Below are 12,669 nucleotides of genomic sequence, written 5' to 3' on the forward strand. Positions count from 1 at the left end.
CCTTCCCAGGAGACAGAGAGCCTTTCACCTATTATATCCCTTGGTTGCTACTTTTTCTTTGCCTAATGGAGAAGTGGACGGAGGAAGAAACCAGCTGTGCTGCTTCTGACTCTCCTCCCTATCTTTCCTGTACCCTACTTGGCCCCCTTCAACCTCAACTGATGGCAATAGACTATGGTTGCTTTCAAAACTGCTATTTTGGTAAACACCATTATTTTAATTGTTTTCTCCGGATGTGTAAGTGTATTAAAATCTGGATGGCCATTTGATTTCGTGCCAGTTCTGCTTACTTGAAAAGTAACATTGAGATTGCTGAGGGAGGACAAAATCCTGAGACGAAAGCACATTTAAACTGTTAGGGTTTTATAAATCCAAACTTGTATTTTGTCAGTGAAAACCAGGGCCACAGCTGCATATTTAATTGGCAATACAGTATGTTTGAGGAAGAGAATATTATTTGGCCAAAAACTCTTTCTGAGACTTGACCCAATAAGAACCTAGGATGTAATCAGGTAAAATGTGGGTGATATATAATCGGTCCATTGATTGGATGATTGATAGCACCACTGGCCACTCATACTCATTCATATATGTACATGTTGTCTCTCTTGATGGAACATAAGCTCTTCAAGACCAGGCTTTTGCCCCTGTATGCTGAGTACCTAGCACAATGCCTGGCACATATTATGTTCTTGGTAAATGCTTGCTCATTGATTTATTATTCATGTACCTGAACCAAAGATCTGAGTGGGAGGAATCTGAAATGATGGCTGTCTCAGACCTCCAAATCATAGCTCAAAATTTTGGAATAGCACTGAAAACAAGTCACACTGACACCGTTCCGCAAAGACAGCTTCCTTTTTTTTTTTTTAATTTTAAAATTCTGCATCTGAAAACACAGTATGACAGAAAGCATTTATATACACCCGCGGTGTTTTTGGTATGATACAGTATTTAATACATCCACTGTTTTCTGCAAAAAATCTCGCGTTGTCAGACAAAAAACAAACTCCCCTAGACAGAAAATACAGCTAAGGCACAATTTTTTTTTTTGTTGTTGTTCTGCTAAATGAAAGACAGAAGGGTGCAAAAATGGGTAGTGCAACAATTGCTGGAGATCACATTCTACAACATGAAAAAAAGCATTTGGACTTTTTGAAACTTGGATTACTGGTCAATTTCAGATAGTTCAGTATCTCATAAAATAATCCTTTAAATAAATAGCAAAATATCTACATCTTTCAGTGTGTGCCATTGGAATTCTTTTTTTATTTAACTTTACTGTATTTACATGTTCTCTCTTTTTTAAAATCAATAGATTACAAAATATTTCTGTACAGTTTTATGCATATTATGATCTATAACAAAATAGTTATTTTTTAAAACTATATCACCACCTGTCTCTGAAAAATGAGGGGACAGTAATAACTTACGATGAGGCCATTAACAAACACCCCAACGAACCAACGATAACAACAACAACAACAAAAAAAGACAGGAAGAACTAGAAAGACTATTCCATTCAAAGCCAATGAGTTTACTATGAAAACCTTATTTTCTGTTGTCTTTGGGCTGGATCAGATGGTGGGGGGGTTAAAACAAAAGAGGTTGGAGGCTAGAGGGATTGAGAGGGTGGCACCTCTAAGATCAGCTGGGAATACTTAGTGCAATCTTTCTCAAGCCAATGATACTCAAAAAGGGCAAAAGGATAAATAACAGGGGGGCTGCTGATTTACCCTTGAGTGAAGTTCGGAAAGTTACCATGTCTTGAAGGGGTAAAAAGGAAAAGCTCAATGTTAGCACTTTGTAGGTAATTAAGTCAACCCATTATAGCTACAATATGCTGTAAGAGAGTACTTCCAGAGTTGGCTATGGTTTATAAGAGCATCCAAACCTTTATTTTGCCCGCAGGAACAATATAAGGTCATTTTTCTTAAAGACTGCATTTGTAAGCAATTTCCATTGTATCTGTGAAATTGTAAATTGACGGGTCCCCCAGTAGGAGGGATAGCAGCAATCTCAAGGTGCTTTCTGCGATGTTGGCGGAGATCTGGAGAGTGAGACAACATCCACGTTTCCAACATGATTTTAAGGCCACATTTCAAAAAGGAGGAGGAACCTAAGGCTTTGTTGTGTTGTGAGATGGAAAATGACATGCTCTGAAGGAGTGGGGAGGAGAATGGAGTCAGTGAGGCCAGGGGCCTTCCTTTTGGAGGGGGAGGGGGTCCTCAGGTGCAGAGAGACCTCCATGGAATGGGGGAGATGTTAGCAATCCAAATATTCCCAGCCAAGAGGAAGGGACTCATTGCAGACAGAGAGGCCCAGTCTCCCTCAAGGGGCTTAGCGACAACAGAACCAAAGACAACTCGTTAACAATATACAAACAGGGGCACATTGAACAGCGCCGAAAATTGGTACTCTGTCATCAGAGAAACCTGTACAGGATCTTGCTGTTAGTTTGGCAAGGTTATATGTGATACTTCTAAGTGTTTGACAGTGAGAAACAGAGAGAATTTGCATAGATTGTACATTCAGCTCAAGGAGATTTCAGATACCTTTTTCTCCCCCCCTCCCCCAGGTAAACTTCTTAGCAGACACTGTGAGGTAGCACCTGTGGTAGGACTCATGGGCAAAATAAGGTAACTGAGGCAGAAGCAAAAAACAGATGATTGAGCTAGACTAGCCAGCTGTGTGGGAACAAGAGGGCAGCCCCAGTTTCTACTGTCTTGGTTGTTAGTGGACAGTAGCAAGCCAAGGAGAAGTGAAAAAGGCCTGAAGACCATTGCCACTGGGTGGCCACCACAGATTGGAATGTCTATGCTAGATAAAGCCTGCTATAGGCGTCTCTGCTGTTGGGTCTGGGGGAATTTTACAAGTTTGTCTAACACCACATCTCTTTTGTCCTGGGAACTTTTGATGCTTTCCTTTCATTTTAGAGTTAAGACAAGAAATCCTCAGCCAAGTGGGCTGGAGGCTTCTAGGTAGGATATATAGCAGCAAATAAACTGATGGCTGAAGATGTTCAAATCCTGTGAACTCTCTGTCTCATAACTGGTCAATAAAAGGGGATGAGAGATGGGGGTTGGGAATGGAGAATCTCCGATGTTCAACAGCTGTCCTTCATAGTTGGGATTGGCTCTCCTTTCCAAAAAGATAGCCAGTGACTTTAGTGTTCAGTGGGTAGGTGGGGTGGGGGGTAATGGAATCTGGACCTATGATTTCATCCATACTAAAAACCACTGGTATAGTAACTCCCTTCATTGGTACAGACTACCAACTCATAGTCTCAGAGAGAGGACTAGAAATACTGAGAGGTTAACTCACTTTTGCTCTTAGTGGCACAGATGAGTGGTATCTGAGACAGGATTTGAACCCAGGTTTTCTTGGCTCCAAGCTATTGCCTCTCAGCCAGTACTCACTATGGGCAAACTCCTTATCTTTATTTCCAAATTTATGAGCTGGAGCAAATCATTCAGGGGAATAATTTGGGGAGAGGGTATATCTTAAATCATTTTCCACCAGGGCTGTGAAATACAACAAACATCAGTACTGGCAGTTGGAATGGGCTCTGATGCTATTTATCTTTTTTCCTCCTTTTCTCTTTTTAGTAGGGACTGTCTACTGGAATGAACACAATGGTGTGCTTCAGATGGGTGGTGTATATACACACACACACACACACACACACACACGTATACAATAGACATACCTACACACATATTTGTGCATGCCCAAGAAATCTCCTAAGTCCTAGTAAGGGTAAAAGAATTATTTGCTTCTAATATTTTCTTTTTTGGACATTAAAATATATTCATGGTACTCCCCCCACTATTACTTTCTCTTTACAAAGTTGATTGTTATTTGGAATCACCTACACATTGGGGAGGGAGGAGTGAAGTTTTTTTTTTTTAAATGCTGTGATCTGTGGTGTTTTTTTGTTTAGTAGCAAATTCCTACGAATGTGAATACATGACTGATTTATGGTCACCCTGCATAGCATAAGTGGTGCTCTGGACAACACTGATGACTCTTTGGTAGGTAAGACCTATGGGATGCTTAGTTAGTAGATGTTCACCAGGAATAAATGGTGGCTACCTTTGGGTGGCTATCAGAGGACCACATCTGTCCCTTTCCTAGCATCATGAAGCTAGAGGAAAAATACACTCAGAATTTGGGGATGGTAGTGTCCCATAGTAGACAGAGAGCTGGCCTTAGAGTCAAGAGGACCTGGGTTCAAGTCCTGCTCTGACACATACTAGAAAAGTGACCCTGGGTAAGTCACAACCTTTTGGTACTCTCTTAAGACTCTAATCTGCAGAAGACTTGCAGATCTGCTTTGATAAAGGGAGTTTATACACTTTTGGTTTCCTATACAAAATAAAATCTCAGGTCCAGACTAAAACCTAAAACATTTATCTGGTTATATCTTTAAAAGGACTGATCAGTTAAAAAAAATGTTTTTTGTTTTGTTTTGTTTTTTTTTTTAACATTCTTAAAGCAGTGGGTATCAAGGGCTAATTTTATTTCAATTTGTTTTGACCTTCATGGGAAGAGAGTTTGGGACAGAGGGTGGGCATCCCCAAATACTGGTTTTTTGGTTCCACTGGTAGGTGCTCTTGGCCAGGCACTCCCAGGCTGATTCACAAAGGCCTCCATACAACCACAGGGCTCGTTTGCATCATAAAACCAGTATCCAAGGGCACTAGCTCACAATTCACAAAGTATGTGCTAATGTGGGACTTGGGTGGGGCCTCCTCCTCTCACTGAGCCACTTCTATACACTTCCTTTCCTTGTGTCCTGCATCTTGCATGTTGGCCCTAACATTCCATGGTTCACACTCAAGCCTGAATCGATTGTCTGAAATAAAAGCCTCCCTGGCCAATTAGGGCTGTGCTTTCCTGGAGGAGGACCCATTACAATTTGAAAAACCACACTGAGTCTTTGAACTTAATTCCCTTCTCCTTGAGGTGACTGGGGCTCCTCTGTCCACATGCTTGCAGGTCCCTGGGATGAATTCTGGATTAAAGGTCCAAAAATAGGAAGCAAGGGGTGGAAGGCATAACTTGCTTGGGGATTTCCTTCTGCCCACACTGGACTAAGAGTCAGTAAAAATTTGTCCAAGGGGCCATCTACCAGTATGTGGGTATGGAGGCGAACTTAGATTCCGTAGGTCCTCCCCCCTATCCCCACCCTATCCTTGGACCTGATAAACCATCACTTCAGCCAGTTATAAACAACATTCCCCTTTTCCCCCAGGACTCACTCCCAACTCCCCAGACACCCTGCTCTAGACTGAAAGTTCAGAGCAGATAACAGGGCAAACAACCCCAAAGCAAACAAAACCTTGTGCCCAAAGAAATGTGACTTTTCCACAGAAAGCAAGACACATGATAACTGTTGGCTTTTCGAATGGGTTCTCCAAATAATCAAATCAGTCTCTGGGTAGGGCCAAGAAACAGGCTGAATGTTTTCATTTGGAAAAATGCTATCATGAAGTCTCGGTGCAGTTGGGCTCTCATTTCGAATTCTCCTTTTCACCAAATGTAACATCTACAAAGGTATATTCTCTGGTCCCAAAATGTGAAAACCCAAATGGGTATTCCACATTCCAACCTACTTTCCTACAGCAGGATGGATGGGGAGTTAAGCATAGAAAAAAAAATTCACAGCTTGGACTGTCCCAGAACTAACTCCGGGGTTTCTCCACTCATTCCAGGATTTTAAAAGTCAGAAATGTCATTGAGCATAGTAGGTACAACTTCCGGGTGACTATAGGCTGATACCAGCCACAATGATACAACTGGGCTCAGGCCTAAAGCCACCACAAATAATACTGCTACAAATACAGAGACTGAGCTGGCTGATTGAGAGAGAGGTTACAGAAAGGTCTTGTTATTTTTGCTGCTCTAAAAACCAGAATGTGAAGCCCTTGCTATCGTACTTCCACAGAGAAACTCTGTGTAGAGAAGTACCTTGGTTTCCAAGTTTGTAATCTCCTGCATTATGTATTGGGACTTCTGTGAAACTGAGCCTAAGGTTTCTGAAAGCCCCTTTGTTTCAGTGACCAAGGAGCAGGAGGATTTCCATGAAGACAATTAAATTTTGTCGTCGGCCTCACATGTAGGATGAACTAACCTTCTTACCCCATTCCCCTCAGCCTTCTCACTCTAAATCTGGGCTCCAGAACTAAGATTTGCTGACGGATATTCATCAGCAAATGGGACAGGAGACAGGAATGACCCACATAACACAAGGGTTGAAAGGGAAAGAAAGGTCCAGAATGGATAAGCTGTAGTCGCTAGGCACCTCCCTGGCTTTGGGGAGAAGCTACAAGACTCTTACACAGAGTACAGAGGGCTCAGGTCCAAAGCTCTATGGGCTTGGACTGGGAGCACCTGCTGCTATCACTAGGGTCTGGATAAGAGAGCATTTGGGGAGCATCAGCCTGCTGTTGATATGGGAGAGAATGAGTCTGTCTCCTGCTGACAATATGGGTGGGAAACACACCGAGTGTTCCTAACACCCCTGGGTCAGCAACAGTCACAAATTGAGAACATAGAAAAAAAGAAGAGTGTGTGTCTTGGGAGTGGGACAGGACTGAGAAAGGGTGGGGAGCCTTTTTTGAATAAAGGCAGCTTTAGTTAGTAAGATAACATAATTGTCAAGCTGCAAAAAACAGCACCTACTAATTAGTCATTGACTAAAACATATAAATAATAAATATCTAAAGTGTTCCTTCTATGTGTCCTTGTTTGCATCCCTGACTCCATATAACATTTAATGCTCTGACGAAACATCAGCACAGCTGACCTCACTATTTCAAGTCCAAAGCAAACTTCAGTAGCTTCAAACCAACACTATGGAGAGAAACAGAACAAGGGCTGGGTGCTCCATATCTAGGTCATTTTGTTTGCAACCAAGAGTGCAGTTTTTAAAAGGGAATTTCACCCCTCTGGGAGGAGTAGAGGAGGGCCACCTCATGGGATGGGCCCTTGCCTTGTTTGTTATGGGCATTCAATTTGGGGAACTGAAGGAAAACCTTCACCTTTCTGGCAACTCAAGTAATTAGAGACTAATAAAACAAAATAACCCCCCTTCCCAAATGACTGAAGATCTAAACCCCAATCTTATCCTTATGATCTATGTATGGTACTCTAGTTGGCATTGCATATAAGAAAAGAGCTATCTTTAAAAACTTGGTTGGAAAAGGGCTTCCAAAATATTCTGGGTCAAAAAGTTTAGATCATGCAATTTGGTCACTCATAACCAGCACCGATGGTGCATGTGGCAAGGTTTGGCCTTGGAAATGGAAGAACCCGTGCAGGTGTCTGGCATTGTTCTGATTTTCAGTCAAGGAAGTTTGCTCTGTCCAGTGTCTCATCTATCTCATACAAGTTGCACATGTCCAAATTTATCTGGGAGACTGCATGAGGTAACCGTTTGAACTACTGTCATCGGCCCAATCTCTGACATTCATCTGCCTATAGCGCCGGCCAACTGTGAGGGGCCATAGACAGCTATCCGGATTGAAACCATAGCATTTTCACCCCTGAAGTGCACCAAGTACCTGCTACTCTTTTATGGAAGTGTGGCCATCATTGTAAAGAAAATATGGCAAAAATAATTTCCTGCCCATCTGAGCTATTAAAAAAATAGCCCATCTATTAAATGGGTGGTAGAGAACCCTTAAACTCTGGGAAATCACTTTGGGCTTTCTTTCACTTAGCATTCTGGGTGATGCTGATGGATTTGATGAACACCAGTAGGGGCTTTTTTGGTTGACAGAGGAGTGAACATTTTTATCAGCAATTGTGAATTCCCACATTTCTTTGGGACCAGACAAAAGACTGAACCCATGCTCTATCTAGATATCTGGCCAAAGGGAAGAGCTTTAAAAAAACAAATGAAAAAAAAAAGTAAGATTGCCTTAGGACCAAGATGGGGGCAATCTACCAATCTCCTGAGCTTATCTGCAGGGAGAACAATGCCAGGCTCCAACTCTGGTTCTTGAAGCTTAGACCTCAAACTGATTGTGAATATCAAAGCTTCTCTCCCACATGGTAACTACTGGTTGGGAGAGGGCTGGGGGTGAGAGAGGTTTCAGAATCCCATCTACTCAGGGTGAAATTCCCTTTTAAATTCTATAGCACGACCAGATGCTACCTCAGCCGACCATCAGGTTTGACAGCCCCCAGCTCAGACTTGGGGTCCGGGCTCAAAGAACTCCAGGAGGTTTGGCTGCAGGTTTGCATGACGGGGCAGGCGGTGGGGCCGATGGCACAGATATCCACTGCAGACCAGACTCCCCCAACTAACGAGTCCACCCAGCTCTCCAGCTTTGGGCCAGTGGTGGCTGCATTCCTCCGGGCTTGCTCCACATGGGCTAAGTTGATAGGGATGTTGAGAACTGGGTTCAGGCCCTGAAAGCTCTGTTCCATGTAGGCATTTCGGGGAGGTCCATTGTGTAGCTTCAAGGACTCATCTGAAAAGCCAAAGGAGAAAAACATGGTGTAAATTAGGGAATGCACAATTCCTTATTGTCCTTCTTATTGTTATTGTTGTTGCTGTTATTTTTGAGACCAGATCTCCCTATCTCAGCTAGGCTAGAAGTTCAGCAGCCACTCATGGCTATTTGGCTTGGGAGCTCTTGACCTGCTCACTTCTGGCCTGGGTTGGTTTGTGCCTCTTTCAGGCATGCCGGCTGTCCTCCACTTCCAGGACCTCACCAAACGGTGTCAGACTTAGTGTGGACACCCAATCGACTTTAGCTCTGCTTTAGTGGCTCAGAACTCCTGAGCTCAGGAGATCCATCAGCATCAAGGACTACAGCTGCAGAGATTACAGAATGTCTGGGAACTGCATTATTTCACTTGGAAGAATGGACATGGATCTAGGAGGAAGAACTCCCAAATTCTATGAGTATTTCGTGTTAGAGTCATTTTCTTCCTCCTCCTCCTTCCCCTGACCCCCTTTCATGTGCAAGTTGGACAGCTGGCCTTCCCCGGCAAGATCTCAGGATCTGTTTTAGAGCAGGAAGTGATGTCTTCTGTCAGTATTCTATCTCAGTAGTCCTCTAACTCTTTGCTGTAAGGGGCAGTGGGGAGTGCTACATTATCTGTTCTCTAGGACCTTCCTTGACTTTTTCCATTATGCCAAGTTTGACTTCCGTTTAGTGATTTTTTTCATTTATATTTACATTTTTGTAGTCATAGTATGCAATGTTTTGTTCACTTAGTTTCCTCAATTCATTTAATTTTTCTCAATTCCTCAGATCAAATGAAAAAATACTTGAAAAGTGCTTATCATAGTGCCTATCACACAGTAGGCATTTAATAAATGCTTATTTTTTTCCTTGCTCATATGAGTCATTTTAAATTCATATATTGTACATTTATGTTTAAAGGTTTTTAGCCATTCCTCAAGAAATAGTTACCTACTTTGTTCCTAGGTCTTTAGAAGTAGCTAGGTGGTGCAGTAGGTAGAGGAGTAGGCCTGGAGTCAGGAAGACCTGAATTCAAATCCCACTTCAGACATTTACTAACTGTGTGATCCTGGACAAATCATTTAACTCTGCCTCAATTTCATCAACTAAAAAATGAGAATAATAGTAACACTTATGTCCTGGTGTTATTGTAAGAATAAAATGAGAAAATATTTGTAAAGTGTTCAGCAGGATGCCTGGCACATAGTAGGTCCTTAATAAATGCTAGCTATTATAATTACTTATTTTCATTTCATAATATGTTTTTCTGAACCTGATTTCTGTCAAACTATTTTCTACTTTTCCCCAAAAATTCTTGTAAAAAAACCAAGTCTTTCCTAGTAATTTATATTTTGGATTCATCAAGCAGTTGACCACTATTTTCAATTTCTTCCATTTCTTATTTATCTGCTCTGTTTCACCGGCTATTTCTCTGCTTTTAACATCTCATTTCTCAACTGGCTGCACCCCTCTGGGACATTGCAGACTGCTCCACCAAGTCCCAGGAAGCTCATTATCATGAAAACCGTAGCATCTTCTAAGATCTTGTGAGACTTGGTACTCCACCTCATCCCTATCCTCTGCCTCTCTGACTGGAGGGTGAGATCATCAATGACAGAGCTCCATTTAAGGAGGGAGATAAGCCCAGGAGATAGCCTCATTCCTTAGTTGGCTGTACTACTTTGATACTTCTCCTTCATCCCCCCCCCCCCCCCCGTGGGTGCCTTTCCTAACTTCCACTTCCAGCTTCCTTTTGTATGCTGTTCTGGCCCCCCCCCCCAATTAGATTGTAAATTCCTTCAAGGCAGAGATTGTCTTTTTTTCAAATTTGTATCCCTAGAACTTAGCACACTGCCTGGTACATAGCAGGCACTTAATAAATGTTTATTGATTGAGTGATTGTACGAAATAGTCTTTTTTTTTTTTTTTTTTTTTGCACAGGGCAAAGAGGGTTAAGTGACTTGCCCAGGGTCACATAGCTAGTGTCAAGTGTCTGAGGCCAAATTTGAACTCAGGTCCTCCTGAATCCAGGGCCAGTGCCTCCAACCAAATAGTCTTGATGATAACTGTTGAATAATAGGTCTAGCAATGCTATTACCCCTCTCTCCCAAGTTTTTTTTTAAATTTCCTCTTTGAAATTACATTTTTTTTCCCCAAATGAACTTTGTTATTATTTTGTTTAGTTCTATAAGGCATCTTCTCAGTAATTTAATTAACAAAAAACTAAATCTGTAAATTAATTTAGGTTGCATTCTCATTCTTTCCTATATTAGCATGGCCCAACTATAAATAATGAATCTTGCTTTATTTCTGTAAAGAGCGTTTTATAGTTTCATTTATATGATTCTTGCATGTATCTTGATAGGTGAACTGCCAGGTATTTAATGCACTTTATAGTTACTTTAAATGGAATGTTTCTTATTTCTTTTCCCAGATTTTGTTAGTACTGTGCAGAAATACTGATGATTTCTGTGGATTTATTTTGTATTCTGCTACTTTGCTGAAGCTATCAATCATCTCAATTAGTTTCTTTGCTGATTCTCTATTTTCCAAGTACATCATGTCAGCTGTAAATAGAGATAATTTTGTCTTCTTTTTGTTGATATTTATACCTTGAATTTTATTCTATTGTGTTTCTGCTAGAGATATAATATTTCTAGAATGATGTCAAATAATTAGGGGGGTTGGGCATAGCTTTGCTTTATCCCTATTTTTATTGTGAAAGCTGTTAGTGTTTTTCCACTGCAAACAGCTCTTGCTTTTAAATATATGTTTTTGATTATATTAAAGAAGGGGACTTCCATGCTTATATTTTTTATTTTTAAAAAATAAAAACGAGAGCTTTTTTGCTCCAGGGCTTTTGGGGCATCTATTGAAATAGTCATTTGGTTTTTGTTATCTTTGCTGTTTATGTGATTAATAATGCTAATTGTTTTCCCAATGTTAAATTATTCTTGCATCCAAAGTTGCTTATAGTGGATTATTTTCTGCATACATTGTGGTAGTAGCCTTGTGAGGTTTAAAAAAACATTTTTGCATAAATATTCATTAGGGAGATTGTTCTATACTTTTCTTTTTTAATATATAGTTTTCTTTTTCTCTTCTTTGTCTCTGCTTTGGGCATCTATTAGGACCGTATTTGTCTCCCTAAAAGGGGTTTGGTAGCATGCCTTCTATTTCTATTTTTAAGAATAATTTGTGTATATAAGTATTAATTGCTTTTAAAATATTCTATAGCTTTCATTCTGAAATCTGTCTGATTCAGTGCTCCTTCTCCCTACCTTTGGCAATCCATTTATGGCTCACTCAACTTCTTTTTCTGAGACCGAGTTATTTCAGTTCTCTTTTTCTTGTTTTGTTAGTGTGGACATTTTATATTTTTGTACATACTCATGAACTTAGAGTTTTCAGTTTTGCTGACCTTTCCTCTAGTTCCATATATCCAACTGCCCCAAAAGACTTCTCTATTATGTTTAAAATTAAACTTACCTTCCCCATTAAATTCTCTTTCCCAACAACCCCATTCTGTCTTTGGCATCATAGTTTTCCATCTTTCTAGATGAAACATCTTGTATTCTCTCCTTTTCTTTAACTTCCATATTCAATTTATCAACAAGTTTATCATTTCTTCTTTTGAACCATCTCACAGATGTATTCCTTCTTCAGCCCCACTGTTATTTCCTATTCTAGGATCTGATTTATTCACTCCACAAACATTTATTGAGAACTTATGTTCAAGACACTGGTTTCCACGTTATGGAGGATACAGAAATGAATATGACATAGATAGGCCCTGCCCTCACCTAATTTTGTCTTATGGTTTGGTAGGAGAGAAAGGACATACTCACAATCAATTACAGTATATTTCCATGGTCTTCTAGCTGATTTTATCTTTTCCTTTAACTTAGCCCTGCTAGCTCAGCTGCCCTAAACCACCATTTGCACAATATTATCCCATGCTCATGAAATTAAGAGGCAGCTAGATGGGGCGGTGGATAGAGTGCTGAAGCTGTACTCAGGAGGATTTGAGATTGAGTTCTGATTAAGACACTTACTAGTTGTGTGACTCTGGGCAAGTCTCTTAACCTCGAGTCTACCTCAGTTTTCTTATCTGTAAAATGGGGATAACAGGCCAGCTAAGTGGCACAGTTTATAGAGCAGCAGGAAGACTCATCTTCCTCAGTTC

General features: G+C 40.8%; 1 protein-coding gene across 2 annotated transcripts in view; it reads right to left on the bottom strand.

Annotated features, from left to right (window-relative positions):
• Nucleotides 1–842: 842 nt before the first annotated feature.
• The window catches only part of XYLT1 (xylosyltransferase 1), a 418,011-nt gene continuing 406,184 nt past the window's right edge, over nucleotides 843–12,669 (bottom strand). For both annotated transcript variants that reach the window (XM_043973444.1, XM_043973452.1), the window contains one exon: nucleotides 843–8,483. In XM_043973444.1, coding sequence (XP_043829379.1) covers nucleotides 8,161–8,483 — 323 coding nt within the window. In that variant the 3' untranslated portion in view covers nucleotides 843–8,160. The remainder of the gene's footprint in view (nucleotides 8,484–12,669) is intronic.

The sequence above is a fragment of the Dromiciops gliroides genome, chromosome 1 (assembly GCF_019393635.1).
Source record: "Dromiciops gliroides isolate mDroGli1 chromosome 1, mDroGli1.pri, whole genome shotgun sequence".
Classification (NCBI taxonomy): Eukaryota; Metazoa; Chordata; class Mammalia; order Microbiotheria; family Microbiotheriidae; genus Dromiciops; species Dromiciops gliroides.